This window comes from Megascapheus bottae, chromosome 28 (assembly GCF_031878675.1).
Source record: "Megascapheus bottae isolate mThoBot1 chromosome 28, mThoBot2.hap1, whole genome shotgun sequence".
NCBI lineage: Eukaryota > Metazoa > Chordata > Mammalia > Rodentia > Geomyidae > Megascapheus > Megascapheus bottae.
In genome coordinates, this window is record NC_143536.1 from 14884297 (window position 1) to 14904548 (window position 20252).

A 20252-nucleotide genomic window follows, 5' to 3' on the forward strand; every position below is an offset into this window, starting at 1 on the left:
CTTGGTTGGGGACAATTCTGCATAGTAAACAATGGTGTAAGTTCAGTGGAGTTTGCATAACTAATCCATAGGTCAGATGTTTGTCTAGATGGTTTGAACAATAGACAGACTGCTTCACCTTCCCAGCTCCTCCTCACAGCAAACTGAAACAGATTGTCTGGACAAGTCCTTCTTGGGCAATCCAACAGCCCTATTCTTACACATCTGTCTCTATTACTCAAAGCCTTTCTCATACAGGTCCCTCATTTGAACACAGAGCAACAAATGACTCACATGATAAATTTCTTGCCTCTCCCAAAAAGGGTGTCCAACTAGGTCCAGAGCCCTAGGCACTGGGGCTTAATTCTCTCAAGGCCTTATCTTACACATGCATGTAAATATCAGTTGTGTTCCCCCGTTGTCTCACTACTATCCAGAGGGTAGTATATATATACACTGCTATTTCTTCCACTGATAAATAAACATAGTCATATTTGCTGTATACCTGTTATAATTCTATTTTTTTTGGTTGGTTGTGGGGCTTCAATTCCACAGCTCCAGTTCTAGTTTTTTGGTGGTTAATTGGAGATAAGAGTCTCATGGACTTTCTTACTCAGGCTGACTTCAAACCGAGATTTTCACATCTCAGTTTCCTGAGTAGCTAGGATTAAAGACGTGAGCCACTAGGCCCCAGCCTCTATTTTCTTTCTGAAGCTCAAATAGCAAAGGCCAATATCCTCAGGAACAACAAACAAAGATCTACACAGTGACTAACACCCCACAGCAGGGTACATTCTCAGGATGAGAATGAGATGTGTGGCCAAAGCCTGTGCACAGTCTGCACAGAATTGTTGCACAAGTCCTGAGGTCCACACATTCTTCAGGTGGGGGTATATGTATCACCTTTCATCTCCTGGATGTGGTGCTGAGCAGTGGGTCTATTGCAGAGCAAGCAACATCTAGTGACTATATTTCTAGGTTCTTCACTGCCTGGGTAAGGCACTCAAAATCCACAAGGTCTGCATCTTTAGTGAGGGGAGCAAGAACATAAGCTTTGTGCATGAAGGCTTTCTAACAGAAACTTTATTTCCTCACTTTGCAAGTCAGGAAGACAAGGGCTAGAAGGGTTCTAAAACTTGCCCAAGACACAGCTGCAAGACCTAGTAGGGATGGGGTAAAAGGGAAGGTTCGCCTGACTCTAGGCTCATGCAAGGAGTCGGGTCACAAAGGAGTTTTGATCTAATAAGGTCAATACCAGCAACTGGAGCAGCATAAAGGGAGTGCTAAGCCTCTCCCCCCTCCTCCTGCCCTCTCTCTGTGTGTATGCACTGTCACTGTATAAGGTATGCTTGTGGGGTATATCATAGAACACACACCAAACCTAGGAGGTCTCCATTCTTTTTTTTTTTTTTTTTTTTTTTTTTTTGCCAGTCCTGGGCTTGAGCTCAGGGCTGAGCACTGTCCTTGGACTTTCTCAAGGCTAGAGCTCTACCACTCGAGCCACAGCACCACTTCCGGCTTTTTTCTATGTATGTGGTGCCGAGGAATCAAACCCAGGTCTTCATGCATGCTAGGCAAGCACTTTAACCACTAGGCCAAACTCCCAGCCCCGAGGTCTCCATTCTTATCACCTATAGTGAAATCCATAGAAGGGAAGTTATTTGCCTGGGCCTTGATGTAAAATCCAGACAGGAGGCCCCAGAGCCTGGTTTTCTTGCCATCCCTCCCCACTTACTCCTTTAATAATTTCTTGTACTCTACTGAAAAGGAAAGAACAGGGTTGAGCCCAACCTCCCCATTACAGGTTCTGTTTTTCTTTTGGTCGGCTATGGGGCTTAAACTCAGGGCATGGGCATTGCCACCGAACAATCTCTGTTCACTTCCATCAACTTGGAATCCTTCTAATTCCCTCTGGCAAAAATTGGCCCATGAGTTCTTAAGGCAGTAGAATATTAATTCAGATCACAGGCTCTCCACCAAGCTGCCTGTGTTTGAATCTTGGCTCTAACATATAGTAGGAGCCTCTGAGCAGATTCTGTGCTTTAGCATCCTCATCTATAAAATGAGGGCAAGAGCAGCACCTACCTTGCAGGGTTATTATAAAGGTAAAAAGAATTTGTATCTGGAATTTCAGTTTAAAGCCAACCAAGGCAGAAAAGTCTGTGAGGCTCTTATCCCAATGTACCACTAAAAAGCCAGAAAAAGAGGTGCAGCTCAAGTGGCAGAGCACCAGTAGTGAGTGAAAAAGCTAAGGTATAATGGCCAGGCCCAGAGTTCAAGCCCTAGTACCAGCACACATACAAAAAATAGTTTATCCTCTAGGAATTCCTACTTAGGGGTCCAGGATGGATTGTCCCATTTAACTGCCTGAGGTTACAAGAAATAACCTTGAGCATAGCTGCATTTCTATGGAAAAGAAACACAAAGCACAAAGTTTACAGAAGAGTCCATAACCTAGAAAATGTTAATCCACAAAGCTCATCTACTGCCCCCAAGAGAATAAGTAACTTGTCCAAGGCCGCAACAGCTACCAGTGACAATTATAAACCTGTTCTCAGTGGAATATTGAACTTTTTTTTTAAACCAGTCCTGGGCTTGGGCTTGGGCTCGGGGCCTGAGCACTGTCCTTGAGCTTTTCTCAAGGCTAGAGCTTTACCATTTGAGCCACAGCACCACTTGCAGATTTTTTTTTTATGTATGTGGTACTGAGGAATCAAACCTGTGTTTTCGTGCATGCTAGACAAGCACTCTATCACTAGACCAAACTCCTGGTCCTGTTCTTGTAGAACACCTTCTTCTTTTTTTTTTGGTGGGTCATGGGGCTTGAATTTGGCCTGGATACTGTCCCTGAGCTCTTCAGCTCAAGGCAACTGCCCTACACTTGAGCCAAGCCCCACTTCCCTTTTTCTAGAGGTTAATTGGAGATAAGTCTCAGGTCCTTTTGTGCCTGATCTGGCTTTGAACATCAATCCTCAGATCTCAGCCTCCTGAGTAGCTAGGAATACAGATGTGAGCCACCATGCCTGGCAATCAGAACTGAGCACAGGCTACATCTCACCATACTACTACCTTAAAACAATGGAATGATGAGGTTTCTAAGCTTCAGATAGATCTTTTAGGCATTTTCAAAAGATCTGACAAAGACCTACCATTACACTGTAATTTAATATTTCTGGAGAGGTTGGGGAAGAGAGTGATGGGAGGAATGACGCTGACCAAGGTACACTGTATATATAAATGGACATGTTAAATAAAAATCCCTTTGTATAACTATTTGGAGATAATTTTTTTGCCAGTCCTAAGGCTTGAACTCAGGGCCTGGTCACTGTCTTGGGCTTTTCTCAAGGCTAGCGCTCTACCACTTGAGCCACAGCACCACTTCCAGCTTTTCTATGTATGTGGTACTGAGGAATCAAACTCAGGTCCTCATGCACGCTAAATAAGCACTCTACCATTAGGCCAAACTCCTGGCTGAAGATAATTTTTAAAAAAAGGCAGGGGGAAGAAAAAATATTACTGAAGAAATATAGTCACAAAGTTACAAGATAAAGATCATCAAATCTAAGCAGGAAAGAGTCTCAGAGATCACACAACCTGATTGCCCAGTGACTGTCCAGGTTCCCAAGGTCACTAATAGGTCAACAACTACATTAGGACCAAAATCCAGTTGTTGGGTTTTTTTGGCCATAAATCTTCTGGCCCTTTTTACTCAACAAACTAACTTAAGGCACTATGCCATTAACGACTGAACACAGAGTATATTTTTCTCTTAAAAAATAAAAGTATAAAACACAAAGGCGAAAACAAAATGAAAACCCCACAACCCCTCTGGAAATCAGTTTTTCTCAGAAGGTCCAAGGGGTAACCACAAAACAAATGGGAGAATCCATGATCCCTGTGCTCTTTGTTGAGCAATAAAATCAAATATTTGTTTCCTCCCCCATAATATAACCATTAACTTTTGTTAAAACTATAATGGTAATGCCTACACTGACACTGTGTGGTGGGTCTCAGGCACTCACAGTGTCCCAGATGCCCAACCAACTAAATCTGGTGTTTCCAGCCAACTTCACTTATCAGTGCTCCCTCAAAGAACAAAGTATCCCTGCAAGTTGTTTTTAATATAAACTTATTAAGCTCTAAATAACCATCATTAAACATACTTGGAAAAGTTCACAGGAATATGGAGGAGAAAAAGGGGAGGAGGAAAAGGGAAGGAAGAGAAGGGGAGAATGGAAGGAGAAGGGGAGAAGGAAGAGGAAGAGGAACAGCAGCAACAGCTAATCAGGAGGCTGAAATCTAAGGATCACCATTCAAAGCCAGCCCAAGCAGGAAAATCCATGACACTCATCTTCAACTATCAAAAAGCTGGAAGTAGAGCTGTGGTTCAAGTGGCAGGGTGCTAACCTTGAGCAAAGAGAGCTCTTGAACACTGCCTAGGCTCTGGGTTCAAGCCCCCCCCCCAAAAAAAAAAGATGAGAGCTATATCTCTGTGCCCACACCCTCACCTTCCCGCCCAATCTCCTGACTTGTAGGCTATCCCCATAGCTTTGCCGCAAGATAGGCCTAGTCAGTGTAATACGTCAGTTCTCAAGACTTGAAGTACTAGTGGTGGGGTGAAATGGGGAGGAATAGGAAGGATAGTTCAAGGAAGATGAGAAAGTAGACTAAACAGATGGAAGAAAATAAGAAATGGATAAAAATACTAAAATACTGGGCCCTCAGCTCAGGACTGTAGCTGGGAATGAGTAGGAATGGGAAAACAACTTCTACAAAGGTCATCTGGGAAGCAGTGGATGCAGGATAAAATAAGACAAGATGAAAATGGGCTCTCCAACATAGTGGTGCTGTTATAAGAGGCTACACTGGTGCCCATATCCATAGTAGTGTCCGAGGATGTAGTTCCATATCTTTGAGTGCCAACAAGATTCCTTGAAGGCTGTGGCTCATGGGAAGGAGCCAACAAAGGAATGGAAGCAAGGCTAGCCCAGCATTGGTCAGAGGCACCAATAAAGAATGTGAGACACGTAGCACAGAAGACTCAAAGCCAGTTACTGGTGGCTCATGCTAGTAATCCTAAATTATTTAGGAGGCTGAGATCCAAAGGATCAAGGTTTAAAGATAGTTAAGAAAGAAACAAACATTTGTAAGAATCTATCTAAAATAAGCAGCAATCTGGGCGTTGGTGGTAAGCCTAGCTACTCAGGAGGCTGAGATCTGAGAATCGCAGTTCAAAGCCAGCCCAGGCACAAAAGTCAAGGAGACTCTTACTTCCAATTAACCACTAGAAAACCGGAAGTGGCACTGTGCCTCAAAATGATAGAGCACAGGTCTTGAGCTGAAGAGCTCAGGGACAGTGCCCAGGCAAGCCCAAAATTCAAGTGCCACGACCAACTAAAAAAAAAACAGCCAAAAGCTGGGTTGGCCAGGCACCAATGGCTCATGCCCCACGACCCACTAAACAAAAACAAAACTCATATCTCCAATTAACCACCAGAAAACTGGAAGTACAGCTGTGGCTCAAAGTGGTAGCACACTAGCCTTAAGTGAAAAAGCTCAGGAACAGTGCTTGGGTCCTGAGTTTAAGCCCTATAACCAGTAACAAAAACAAGAAGAAGAAAAAGCTGGGCTGGAAGAATGGCTCAAAGTGGTGGAGTGCCTACTGACCAAGTGTGAAGCCTTGAGCTCAAATCCAACATTGGTTTAAAAAAAAAAGAAGGGGGGAGGCTCAGATCTAGGACTTCGGAACAGGAAACCTACTCAGCAGGGCAGAGTAAAGATAATGAGGTATGTAGGGCTGGCACAGAGATCTGCTGCTGGTGGAGGTGGAAATGGTGATTCTATTAAATCACTGAGGTCTCAAAATAACATTTCTGTAAGGAATTTGGTGTGCATCACTTAAAACATATGTGTAGTATCACGAGTTTAAGCAATTTAATTAATATATACTCACCACTGCTATCACAGGAATGAGCACTCCTAAATTTCCTGCACTGCTAGAAGCCTAGAAAAGAAAAAAATTCATGTAATTGACAAACATGTTTATTTTATTTTTTTAAAAGATAGAACAGTGTGGCTGGGAGTTTAGCCTAGTGGTAGAGTGCTTGCCTACCATGCACAAAGACCCGGGTTTGATTCCTCAGTACCACATACTTAGACAAAAAGCAGGAAGTGTAGAGCACTAGCTTTGAGAATGCCCAAGGAGTGCCCAAGCTCTGAGTTCAAAGCCCCAGGACTGGCAAAAACAAAACCCGACATATAAATACCGATACATACATACATATATATATATATATACACACACACATATATGTGTGTGTGTATGTATATATATGTATATGTGTGTATATATATATGCAGATATATGTGTGTGTATATATGTATATATATGTGTGTATATATGTGTGTGTGTATATATATGTGTGTATATATATGTATATATATATATATATTGATAGAACTGTTGGGTGAAGGCTGGCATAGAAGAAAGGGGAAAATAGTTTAGCTTCAGGAAATAGGACAGAAAAGGCATTCTGTCACAGATATAGTGTATTATAGAGGATTTCTTTTTTAAGTCATAGGGTTTGAGCTAGTCAGCTCAAGGACAGTGCTCCACCGCTTTGAGCCACAGTGTTGGTTTTATTTTTATTAAATGTCAGTACTGGGGCTTGAACTTAGGACCTTACATTCTCATTTGGCTTTTTTACTCCAGGTTGTATTCTAGCAGGTACTCTTGAGCCATATTTCTATTTCCAGCTATTTTGCTGGTTAACTAGAGATAAAAATTCCATGGACTTTTCTGTTTAGGCTGTTTTTGAATAGCAATCTTCAGATCTCAGCTTTCTGAGCTACTAGGATTATAAGTATGCTCAGCTTCTCTAGCATAATTTTTTTTTTCCAGTCTTGGGGCTGGAATTCAGGGCTAAGCACTGTCTGTGGGCTTTCCACCACTTGAGCCACAGCACCACTTCTGGCTTTTACTATGTATGTGGTACCAACGAATCGAACCCCAGTCTTCAGGCATGCTAGGCAAACACTCTACCACTAGGCTACACTCCCACCCCTCTAGCATAATTTTAATAGCAAAACATCAAAGATAAATTGCTGATTATATAAATGAGTTCATAAATAGTGGTACTTTATATAACTGAACATGAAACAGCCATTAAGAAGATTACTATCTGAAAAATATTTAGTCACCTTGGTAAAGTAGCCATAGCAAATGTTAAATAAAATACGAGCTAGAAGCTGGGTGTGTAATCCTAGCTACTCAAGAGGCTGAGATTTGAGGATCAATGTTCAAAGCCAGCCCAGGCACTAAAGACCGTGAGATTCTTATCTCCAATTAACCACTAGAAAATCAGAAGTGGCATTGTGGCTTAAGGGGTAGGTTGGTAGCCCTAAGCTGAAGAGCTCAAGGACAGTGCCCAGACCCAGAGTTCAAGCCCCATAACCAACCTAAGAACAAACAAACAAATAACAACAACAACAACAACAAACAAAGCACGAATTAGTATTATGGGCCAGGAGTTTGGCCTAGTGGTAGAGTGCTTGCCTAGCATGCACAAAGACCCGGGTTCAATTCCTTGGTACCACATACATAGAAAAAAGCCGGAAGTGGTGCTGAGGCTCAAGTGGTAGAGCTCTAGCCTTGAGAAAGTCCAAGGACAGTGCTCAGGCCCTGAGCTCAAGCCCAGGACTGGCAAAAAAAAAAAAAAAAGTATTATGCTGCGGTCCAGTATCAGTTAGGTAATACTCATATGCATTATAAGTCAAAAAGAACACATCAAAATGTCATCAATGACTTTATCTGAGTAGTTATGAGAACTCTTTATTATTTGTAAATTTCTGTATTTTTTTTTACAAAAATATGCCATTCCAAGTTAAGGAAGATTTGAAAGTTACTAAATAATTATACAAAGGTTAAGTTCTTGGCTAAATACAAAAATGTAAGAAAACTACAAGAGATGATTAAATTTCTGGAAGCATACACATTTAATTGATGTTCTATTTATAAAAATTACAGTAGCTAAGGATGGCCAGCCATGGTTCTGAGTCTTTTGCCTATATTAATATCCAGTGAAAAGATTCATAGAGAGTTTGAATAACATGCCAAGGCCATATAGCTGTTATGTGGCTGAGCTGGAATGCATGAACAGTACTCTGTGCATGAACAGTACTCTGCCTGCTCCTATTCTGGGAAACTGAAAGCCTCAGGAATGCATGATGAAGAGAAACAACATCTTAAGTTTAATCTCTAATTATAGTTGCTTGTCCTCGACAGCATCCCACCACCACTGCTATTCTGGCCTTTAGTCCAGAAGTCCTATTTCAGTGGGAAAATCATGGCAGATGCTCAATAAATATATATTCAGCACTTAGCAAACAGGAATTACTGTGCTAAAATACTGATGTTCAAGGCTTTGTATCCAATGACAGAAAAAGAGATCCTTACAGTGGCCCTAACCTCTAAATGACATTAAATTTCAAGGGTTTTAAGCCTAGAAAGAAGAATATCAAGTCAGATGGTCACCACCATCAGGAGGCTGAGATCTAAGGATCTCTGTTTGAAAACAGCCTGAAATGCTCATGAAACACTTATCTCCAATTAAGCACCAAAAAAGCTGTAAGTGGAGCTGTGGCTCAAGTGGTACAGTACTGGCCTTGAGTAAAAAACTCAGAGACAGTGCCCAGGTCCTGAGTTCAAACCCCATACTCGATGGCTGGCACAAAAAAAAGAAAAGAAAAGAAAAGAAAGATGGGGGACCAAGAGTTTGGCCTAATGGCAGAGTGCTTGCCTAGCATGCACAAAGACCTGGGTTGAATTCCTCAGTACCACATATGAAGAAAAAGCCAGAAATAGTACTGTAACAGCTCAAGTGGAAGAGCTTTAGCCTTCAGAAAGCTCAAGGACATCGCTCAGGCTCTGAGTTCCAGCCTTAGGACTGGCCAAAAAAAAAAAAAAAAAAGATGGGCATATCAAGAGAAGGCAGATGAGAGCTGCTAAGGGTCCCAATAGGGCACTGAAATCCAATTCCCAGGAGAAAAATCAGCCTCACCCTTCTCACTTACATAACACTATAAAAAGTACTTTAACTCTCCTCTCTCACCCCCCCTGGCGCCCCCCCCACTCTCTCTCTTTCTTTTTGTCAGTCCTGGGGCTTGAACTCCAGGCCTGAGCATTGTCCTTGGGTTTGCTCAAGGCTAGAGCTCTACCACTTGAGCCACAGCACCACTTCCAGCTTTTTCTATGTATATGTTACCAAGGAATTGAACCCAGGTCTTCGTGCAAGCTAGGCAAGCACTCAAATACTAGGCCAAACTCCCAACCTCTTTTCATTATTTTAATGAGAAACACTGTTTCCTTACTTGGGCCCACAATCTGGAACTGGGAGCAAGGTAACAGCTAGGTACCCCAAACTCGTCCATTCTGTTTATCTTTGTCCTTTCTTGTGTAACTACCGAAAGGCCATCTTGTCGTTCAGAAAAGACCATGACCCAAGAACCAATGACTATTGTAACGGGGTTTGACTTCATAAATTCTGAGACAATTGACTGTCAGAACAACTCATACCCGTGACTTGGATATAGTTTTCTCAATGCATACTTTTCTCATCTCCTGCCTTCAATTCACCTTATTTAATCTAAGGTAGAAGTCAAAGATGGCTGAGGAGGTGCTAAAGTACCATCTTGCCATGGTTGACACGTAATAAACCTCTTTTCCCTGCTCTTTAATATGTCTCTTTATTTGGCATAGAGGAGTGAGTGGCTAGATCTGAGCTCCTGTAGTATGGACTCAGAGGCCCAAAGCTCTGTTTTCAGTACCCCTGTTTGCAGCATCCCTATAGCCCTGACACCTATGGCTGGGATGCAAAGGATACATCCTCTTCTCTTCTACAATAGCCTCAGCTTTTCATCACCTTAGAAGACTTAATAAATTAATTACCACACAACTGTCAGATGGTAAACACCTTAAATCCTTTTGTGTGCTAGCTACTCCCTTTTGGCCAAGACTTTCACGTGGAGGTGTGTTTCTTGCAGTTGTCAATTCAGACATTACCCTCCTCAGAGAGGAGCCCAGTTTAACCAGCCCAGTTTAAAGTGCCCCTGGCCTTATATAACTATCCTGTTACATTCTCCCACCAAAGTTCACAGGCACATTGGTTCATAATACGTAAGGGAAAGAATGGCCTAGAAAGAATTCATGGTAGGTTACCATCATGCTGTCATCTAGGCTTGGGGAGGTGACTGTCATGAGACAGATGCAATCTGATGAAGAAGACATGTTCTCTTCTAAACCCTGCTAGCATCCCTGCCCCTTTTTTCTTGCTCTTTACAGATATACTTAAATCACCTGAGAGGGATGGAGGAACTATTAGCTCACTGGTAGAATGTACATTATTTAACATATATGAAGTATTAAGGTTTGATCCCTAGCATCAAAAAAGGGATATTTCAACGAACTCAGCTTGGGACAGCTGGGCAGAAGTGCTGATGAGAAAAGCTGCTACAATCTCCTTCTTACCTTGAGAGCCGGCCCCTTCTCACTCGCTCTCTCGCTGGCTCGTTTCCCCTCCAGCCCCAGCTGCACAAACAATTCCAGCAGGTTCATAAGCAACTCATCTACAAGATGTTCCTCCTGGATGTTGGCTGCAATGTTGGCCAGAGCATTAATCACTGCCAAAGAACAGTGCCTAAAGAGCAAAATAACAATGGTCATCAACTGTGTCAGGCAGTTGGCATTCAGAGATAATGCAAGCTGACACCAGGTGAAGCCAGACAGTCTCATCATGCACCTGTGAGCCAAATCACTCTCAGAAGTTGATGAACATGCCATCTTCCTGACAAATAATCCCTTAGAAAAAGTGACCTGCTGCAGAGATGACTGTAGCCCTCTCTTCTGAAGTGCAAGGAATGGACCATGGTCCAAGTCTGTATACCAGGGTACTGTAAAGGGCTCAGGACATTTTCCTCTGAAATATCAAGAGCCTAATGCGTGGATGAAAATGGAAGTACTCATTCCCAGACACTCCCTGCTTGGGCCCTGCTTTTCTTTCCCAAATCACAGGCGACCTTAGCTTATTATTTAATACCTATAAAACTTTCACCTAACGATCACTTCTTCCCACAGTGCTCCCTAACTCCAGAGCTGATGAATTAGCAAACATGGAACACTCAGCAAATGACCAATGGTCTGGAGCCATATAAATACCACATGTAAAATCTATTAATTGCCCATCAGTCACATGTAGCCCTGGAGTTAGCCAGGCTCTGCCACTTCCATGCTGCATGTTCTTGAGTTGCTTAAGACTTTCAGCCTTGGTTTAATTCTAAGTACACCAAGTATAGTAATTTCCAGTTCATAGGTGGGAGGAATTAAAAACTAAGTGAAGCTGGGTGCTGATGGCTCACACTTGTAATTCTAGCTCAGGAGGCTGAGGTCACACGGTTCAAAGACAGCCTGGGCAGGACAGTCAATGAGACTCTTATCTCTAGTTAACCATAAAAAAAAAAAAAAACCAGAAGTGAAGCTGCGGCTCACGTGGTAGAGTGCTAGCCTTGAGTAACAAAGCTCAAGGGCAATGCCCAGGTCCTGAGTTCAAGCCAGAAGACCAGTACCAACACAAACACAAACACACACACACACCACACACACACACACACACCATTCTGTTTCTAGTTAGGTGAGAATAAGACAAATCCTACTCCCTTTCTCCCTATGGGGTACAATCCTGGGGAATAAACTCAGGGCCTTTTTAGAAATGGTCTTGTGTTTTTGCCCAGAATAGCCTGAGACCACAGTTCTCTCACCTTCTTCTACACAGTGGCCCAATAAACACTTTCAGAGAAAAGAAGCAACATAGGAAAAGAGGTATTTGGGCCAGAGCGTCAGTGTCATTACAGAGACTAGGATGCACAGAAGGAAAGAAAAAATGAGCCTGGCTGGGCTCAGAGTTCAAGCCCCAGGACTGGCAAAAAAAGAAAGAGAGGGGAGGAGGGGGAGGGAGGGAGGGAGGGAGAGAGAAGGAAGGAAGGAAGGAAGGAAGGAAGGAAGGAAGGAAGGAAGGAAGGAAGGAAGGAAAAAAAAGGAATACATCAAAAGGGCTTTCTTCTTTCTACCAACCTCCTAACTTTTCCTCCCCTTCCCCCTCTTCTACTGATCTGACATTCTCTTGTAAATCCTTCAAACATATAGAAACATGCCCCTTGCTTAAAGCATTCCCAGGAAGGGTCAAGGAAAAAACAAGGAAGTTTCTTTCAATTTACAAGGGTAAACTGGTCAAACTATGTATAAATATAGACTACAAAAGAATATACAACCAGATGTTGGTGGTACATGCTGTAATCCTAGCTATTTAGGAGGCTGAGATTTAAGAACTGAAGTTAAAAGACAGCCTTGGCAGGAAAGTCCATGAGATTCTTATCTCTAATAAACTACTCAGAAAAAGCCAGAAGTGGTGCTGTGACTCAAGTGGCAGAGAGCCTGCCTTAAGCAAAAGAAGCTCAGGAAGAGCTCCCAGATCTAGAGTCCAAGCCCCAGGATTGACAAACAAAAAAGTGTGTGTGGGTGGGGTGGAGGGAGGTTATGCAATGCCTATTTCTTGGACATCTTCCTTTTTAAAATTTAATCTTAAAGCTGGGTGCCAGTGGCTTACAGTTGTAATATTAGCTACGCAGAAGGCTAAAATCTGAGGATTACAGGAGATAGCCTGGCCAGGAAAGTCCATGAGATTCATCTCCAATTAATGGCTAAAAAGACAGAGATGGAGCTATATAGTTCAAGGGGTAGAGTGCTATCCTTCAAGAGAGAGAAAAAACTCAAGGACAGTGGGAAGGTCCTGAATTCAAGCACCAGGACCAGCACAAAAACAAAGATGCCCACAGATTCATAACTATTAGATTATTTAATGAAGCACTTGCTGGCAGGAAAACTAGAAAACTACACAATATCCAAGCTAGGGGGTGGTTAGAAAAATCTTTGCACAGATGTACAATAGGATACTACATAGCCATTAAACATAGTATGCAAAAAAATATCCATGACAAGGATAACATGCTGCTCCATGAAGAAGGCCAACTATGTGTGCAGATTGGGCCTGTTCCAAACAAAGGAGGGAAACTGGAGCCATGCTCACTGAGATGTACAGTGGTCAGCTTTAAATGACAATCAGATATGGGTTTTTATCTCCTGCCTGGTATATGCACTGATTTGCAGCATATAGTTTTCATAAAAAGAAAAGAATTTTTTTCATAAGAAAAAAAGAATTTCAGAGCCAAGAGCTGGTGGCTCATGCTTGTAATCCTAACTATTCAGGAGGCTGAGATCTGAGGTGCAAAGCCAGCCTAGGCAAGAAAGTCTCCAAATAACCACTAGAAAACTGGAGGTGGTGCCATAGCTCGAGTGGCAGAGTACTAAGTAGCCTTGAGCAAAAGAGCACAGGGATAGCACCCAGGCCCTGAGTTCACCGAAAACACAAAAGCAAAAAAATCCCCAACAAATTCCCAAACCATGCATTTTCAAAGAGTTACATTCTGACAATGGTCCAAGGTGATACGAAGGTACAGAAGAATTACCTATAGCCATGGTCCTTGTAATCTTTGGTGGCTGAATATACAACGGAGCTGGCCTTCACACTGATCTGCTGGAAGAGATTCCACACTTCCTGGTAAATATATTGCTGGAAGAGAGCAAAAAGTGTTGTCACCACGCTGTGACTCCAGATGTCCCTTATAGAAACATGGAGAAGGCTCTTCTTTTCATCACCCAAAGGGAAAGACTCTCAGGCCATAAAAGACCATCAAGAGTGTTCATATCGGGCTGGGAGTTTGGCCTAGTGGTTAAAGTGCTTGCCTAGCATGCATGAAGACCCGGGTTCAATTCCTTGGTACCACATACACAGAAAAAAGCCGGAAGTAGTGCTGAGGCTCAAGTGGTAGAGCTCTAGCCTTGAGAAAACCCAAGGACAGTGCTCAGGCCCTAAGCTCAAGCCCAGGACTGGCAAAAAAAAAAAAAAAAAAGAGTGTTCATAGTTAAAGCTTTAAGTATCACTGGTTCTTATCTATAATCCTAATTACTCAGGAGACTGAGATCTGAGGAATACCAGTTCAGAGCTAGAGCAGGCAGGCAAATCCTTAAGACTCTTACCTCTAAATAACCATCAAAAAAACCCCAGAACTGGAGGCATGGCTCCAGTAGAATAACCGTGAGTGAAAAAGCTGAGCAAGAGCATGAGGCTCTGAGTTCAAACTCCAGGAAAAATTAAAAAAAAAAAAAAGGAAGAGAAAACCTCAAATTAAGAGCTAAAAATAGGGCTGGGGATATGTTAGTGATAGAGTGCTTGCCTAGCACACACAAAACCCTGGGTTTGATTCCTCAGTACTACATATACAGAAAAAGCCACAAATGGTTTGGCTCAAGTAGTAGAATGCTAGCCTTGAACATAAAGGAACTCAAGGAAAGTGACAGGCCCTGAGTTCAAGCTTCAAGACTGAAACAAAATAGTTCAAAGTCATTTGGGCAGGAAAGTCTGTAAGACTCTTATCTCCAATTAACTACCAAGAAGCCAGAAGTAGAGGTGTGACTCAAGTGGTAGAGCACCAGCCTTGAGTAGAAAAAGCTAACGGATAATGACTAGGCCCTGAATTCAAGTCCCAGTACTGGCAGAGAGAGCGAGAGAGAGAGGGAGAGCGAATGAGAGCGAGAGAGCGCGCGCACTGTCCCTGAGCTTCCTTTTGCTTAAGGCTAGCAATCTACCACTTGAGCCATAGCATCACTTCCAGCCTTTTCTATTTATATGGTGCTCAGGAGTTGAACCCAGGGCTTTGAGCATGCTAAGCAAGCACTCTACTGCTAAGTCACATTTCCAGCCCCACACTATTCTTCACATATAGCATTGAAGTAGCTATGATCATTTGGGTCAGTTATAAGGTAAATCTACTCGGAAATTTTACATTTCTAGAGAAAGGAGATTAACAAAATTTAGTCACTATTAGTAAGTTGTATGGTTCTGGTCTTATTACATCGCCTTTTCCCTTACATTTCCAGTAATAACGAGGCAGCCCAGTTGGTCAATGATGAGCACATCAAGGGGTGAGGGGGGCTGGCAGAATTTTTGCTGTAGGATCTGCAGAATTGGCTCCATTACTTTCGGAGTGTCTCGAAGTGCCACCGCAATGTGTCCCAGAGCTCGGATGGTGTGGTCAGGAATCAAGTGTGCATCCCTATAAGAGGAAAAGGAGGTAAGGACAGTAGCACTTTAGTAGGCTGTAGCAAAATAAAACTCAGGCTACCTCTAGACCTTGATTTCCCCACAGCCTTGATGAAGAATTCATCTGAATGACAGTCAGGATCTTTAATCACCAGCAGAAACACAAGGCCCTGGGTACTAGGCTGGAGGACAAAGATCTTTCTCAATTCTCATGAAGTAGTTGGGAATGTACATTCTGAGGTAGGCTTCACCTTAAACCTGTGACAAATACAATAGGCCTACCCTCTGTGATGAGGAAAGAGATCCAACATGCACAATGCCAGGTACCCTACCTGAGCCTGCTAAGAATAACTGGCTGCCCTAAGGGATAGGAACATACTTGTCACTCTCTTGGGAGATGTAGAGTCGGTTGGAGAGGCTAGCCAGGAAGGCCTCCACAATCACTGGGTCCACCATCAAGCCAGCCTTCAAGCACCTAAGCAGGAAGGAAGTTCATCAGTAGTTGTTTTTTCTTTTTTTTAGTTTTTCTTTTCCTTTTCTCAAATCAACAACATTTAAAGAACTGTTCAGAAGTACACACCCTGAAAATCTGAGTAAAATATCATTATATAGAATAAATTCAAAGAACTGTTGCTGATTTTGCTCACTTGACAATACATTACTTTGACTGTTCTGAAGAAATAGCAACTTCATGGGGCGGAGAGTGAGTTTTGGGTTTTTCTTGGCCAGTCCTGGGTCTTGAACTCAGGGTCTGAGCACTGTTCTTGGACTTTTCTCAAGGCTAGGGCTCTACCACTTGAGCCACAACACCATTTCTGGCTTTTTTCTTTGTATGTGGTATAGAGGAATCAAACCCAGGGCTTAGTGCATGCTAGGCAAGCACTCTACCACTAGGCTATGCTCCTGCCCCCACCCCCTTTTTTTTCCTTTTTTCTTTTTTTTTTTTTGTGCCAATTCTGGGTCTTGAACTCAAGGGCCTGGGCACTCTCGTTGGGCATTCTCAAGGCTAGTGCTCTACCACTTGAGCCATATTACCACTTTTGGCTTTTTCTGTGTATGTGGTACTGAGGAACTGAATCCAGAGCTTCATGTGTACTGGGCAAGCACTCTACTACTAGGCCACACTCCGGGTCCCTAATAAACACTAAGCATATATGGTCTACCACTGAGCTATACACACTTAGTTCCTACATCAAGGTTCTAATAGTAAACCATAATGCTTATGTTATAGCAAAAAAAGAAAAAATTTGAAACCTCACAAGCTATCTCTCATGTTCCCTTATCTGTCGGTTTCTAAGCCAGATTGAGCTACTGCCCCAATTTAGCTTCTGAAAATGAGGAGTCAGAATTAAAAAGGACAAACTCATTTTCATGGAATCAAAAGTATCTGGTTTTCTAGCTAGGCATAATGTTGCATACCTGTAATCTTAACTCAAAGGAGGCTGGGCAGGAGGATTGAGAGTTCAAGACCCATGAAACAAACAACAGAAAAGGATCTGAATCTCAAATTGGAAGATTAAGAATTCACATAGTAAGAATCCAAGAAGCAAAAAGTATTTACCAGCCAGGCACTGATGGCTCATGCCTGTAATCCTAGCTACTCAGGAGGCTGGGATCTGAAGACAGCAGTTCAAGGCCAGCCCAGGCAGAAAGGTACCCATGAGAGTCAGATCTCCAATCTCCAATTAACTATGCAAAAATAGGGAGTGAAGCTATGGCTCAAAGTTGTAGAGCACTAGCCTTGAGCAAAAGAGCTCAGGAACAGCACCTAGGCCCTGAGTTAAGGCCCCACGACCAGTAAAAAAAAAAAAAAACACAATCTCTCTCATGTATTAAGTATTACACAAGAAAAAGAAAATGTAACAACCTGTTATTTTGGACAAGGAGCTAATGGATCATTATTTTTTTCCTATATATTATAAATTTCCTCTAGTAAACATTTTTGCTACTTTTATGATCAAGAAAAGGAAAAAAAAGCTTTATTTATTTATTTAATTCATTAAATTTAATAAATTATCTATTTGTGGTGCTGGTACAGAGGCTTGAACTCAGGGTCTTGTGCTCTGGCTTGGCTTTTTCACTCAAAGCTAACGTTCTATCACTTGCATTAAAAAAAAAAGCCAGGCAAGGTGGCTCACACCTAACTACTCAGGAGGCTGAGATCTGAGGATCATGGTTCAAAGCCAGCCCGGCCACTAAAGTCCTTGAGACTCTTATCTCCAATTAACCACCAGAAGTGATGCTGTAGCTCAAGTGGTAGGGTGGTAACCCTGAGCTGAAGAGCTCAGGGACAGCACCCAGGCCTAGTGTTTAAGCCCACAACAACAACAAAAAGACAATAATTTCTTTTAGATAGTGTTTTAAAAGGACCAGAGACAAACTTTAAAACTTATAAACACCCTTCTTTAAGAATAAACCTTTGTCTACACCACTTTTCTCCCTTTCCATTCTAAAACATTTTTCTCCCTCTAGCCAGTCTCCTACCTGCAGATGTTGTCAATGGCGATATCCCGGAGCTGCTCATACATGGACGGCTGGCTCTTCTTGCCCGACATAACATTCAGGGTTGACTCAGAATGCTCATTGGTGACACTGATTTTTATATCATTGCCAGCAACTAGATGTAAAAATTCAAACCTGTGTCCAATTTGGTTTTTACTTTCCATTCCCCTTCTCTGTCACTCAAAAAACACTTAAAAGTTTTTTTAAACAAAACAAAACACAACGCTTTTAACCTTGTAAAAAGCATGCATTCATTCTAAGGAATGTGTTCAAGTAGTAGAACACCTGCACAGCTTGAGGTTCAGGCCCAGCTTTGAGGGCCTGAACCTAAATCCCAGTACTGCCAAAAAAAAAAATAAAACAAAGCATTCTCAAAACATCTGACCAAACATTTCTAAAAGAGAAATTCTAAGATCAACAAGAAAGGATGAAAGGAATGTGTTAAATGAAAAGGACGAACGGATGATAAAGGGGTGAATATATAAAATCAGCAATTTCTTTTTTGCAATCAGCAATTTCTTTTTGTTTGTTTGTTTGTTTTTCTGCCAGTCTTGGGCTTGGGCTCAGGGCCTGAGCACTGTCCTTGGACTTTCTCAAGGCCAGAACTCTACCACTTGAGCCGCAGCACCTCTTCCAGCTTTTTTTCTTGTATATGGTACCGAGGAATCGAACCCGGGTATTCGTGCATGCTAGACAAGCACTCTACCACTAGGCCAAACTCCCGGCCCGAAATCAGCAATTTCTTAATAAATCATTCAGAAGTGGTGACAAGCACCCACATGAATACAGCTTTGACAGTGAGGGAACCAGATGATGTTGTATACATGAAGCTCCTAGTCAACCACTGAGGTATACAGTTCTCACAGACTACCAGAGTGACAAAATATCAAAAGGAGGCTTTCAGTGGGGAGGTAGAGAGGTATTCCCTAATAGATCAGACTGAGGCACCCAAAGGGAGAGACAGAAGGAAAGGCATGGAAAGGAATGAGCCCAAGTACAGTCACAAGAATTTGTGTGAGATTTGTACAGTCAGTTGTTCCTGCTATCGTGTTTCAAGAGCACACAGGGACAGAAGGCTGACTACATGCTTCGGCTGTAGTCTTCTATTACCTGTGTGGTACTGATTGTGGTACTTATAAAGCTTCACCAGCACTGGGGATGGGATGACCAGGAAGTCTCTCAAGGACGGCGTCACTGAATGCACCACCACAGGGAACCTCTCACACAGGCGGCCCAAACCCTGCAACACACCATCAACCAACATATAGCCCTGAAGGAACCCTGAACAGACCCTGAGTACTGAAAACTCAACGTCTAAGTTTGATAAACACACACACACACACACACTTCTAAGGTCAAAGCTCCCGGAGGCTGCCTGTCAATGAAGCAAAGGCAAAGAAGGGGATGGTGCTGACTTTTCCCTATACAGACCACACACTGTTAAATATGTTCACTTCATGGGCCGGGAGTTTGGCCCAGTGGTAGAGTGCTTGCCTAGCATGCACAAAGACCCGGGTTTGATTCCTTGGTACCACATACTTAGGAAACCAGAAGTGGTGCTGAGGCTCAAGTGGTAGAATTCTAGTCTTGAGAAAAATCCAAGGACAGTCCTCTGGCCCTGAGCTTAAGCCTAGGACTGGTTAAAAAAAAATATGTTCACTTCTTTTGGAATCAGACTAAGATTAAAAAAAAAAAAAAATGTGCTTGTTGAGCAATGGCCTGTATGGAATTAGTGGAAACTACGTCAAGGAACACACTGCAGCACTATGTCTCATGGTGTTCTAGCCCATTCTGCTGGCCTCAAGTAGTGCCCAGAACATGCAGGACAGCCTCACAACAGAGGAGGAACTGATGCTTTTTTTAAGGCAAGTAGCCTGAATACTACTTGCAGAAACTCCAATATCCTATAGGGGGAGCCAATGCTCCCTTAATGGCCAGAATCCATATTAGATTCACTGCTGAAGGACCAACCCCAATTTGAACACTGCAACAGAAAGATACCTTGTGCATGGGAATCAAGAATCTCAAACACCAGAGACACTAACCTGCAGGCAGCAGATAAGCAAAGGCAAATGGGCAATGATGACTTTGCTGGATGTCTTGGACTGCAGCTTTTCGGAAAGCTTGATGCAAAGATTTTCAGCACCTTAGTTCAAAATCAGAGAAGGGTACAAAAAATTAGCAAGTCCAATATACACAAAGTACTTTCTCACTAGCTAATCACACAATTCAATTAAATCCCAGAGAAACACCTGTTGCAGGTTTATTAACAAGACAGGCTATGCAACAGAAGATTTTAGAGGCAAGCAATCTGCACTGCACTGTGTGTAAACTGTCTTCTGTTAGCCTTAAGTCTTCTTGTCCCATAGTATTTACTCTGCACGAATGTTTCCCATTTCTCTCTAATCCTGGACAATTCCAGCTCTAAACATCCACCTCTCCACAGGGAAGCCTAAAGAATCAGCAAGAAGCATTGGAAAAAACACAGGCCCTGTAGCCTTGATCTTTCCCTCTTTTTTAGATCCAATGTCCTCTACTATAGCACAGGACAGCTACATGTCC

The 20252-nt window shown here is 42.6% G+C and overlaps 1 protein-coding gene across 2 annotated transcripts in view; it reads right to left on the bottom strand.

Annotated features, from left to right (window-relative positions):
* The window catches only part of Pi4ka (phosphatidylinositol 4-kinase alpha), a 117549-nt gene that overhangs the window by 62531 nt on the left and 34766 nt on the right, over positions 1 to 20252 (bottom strand). For both annotated transcript variants that reach the window (XM_090320563.1, XM_090320562.1), the window contains exons 12-19: positions 19736 to 19836; positions 18801 to 18930; positions 17673 to 17805; positions 15568 to 15663; positions 15018 to 15201; positions 13555 to 13658; positions 10505 to 10673; positions 5933 to 5983 (exon numbers count right to left, since the gene is read on the bottom strand). In XM_090320563.1, the coding sequence (XP_090176689.1) occupies positions 5933 to 5983; positions 10505 to 10673; positions 13555 to 13658; positions 15018 to 15201; positions 15568 to 15663; positions 17673 to 17805; positions 18801 to 18930; positions 19736 to 19836 (968 nt within the window). The remainder of the gene's footprint in view (positions 1 to 5932; positions 5984 to 10504; positions 10674 to 13554; positions 13659 to 15017; positions 15202 to 15567; positions 15664 to 17672; positions 17806 to 18800; positions 18931 to 19735; positions 19837 to 20252) is intronic.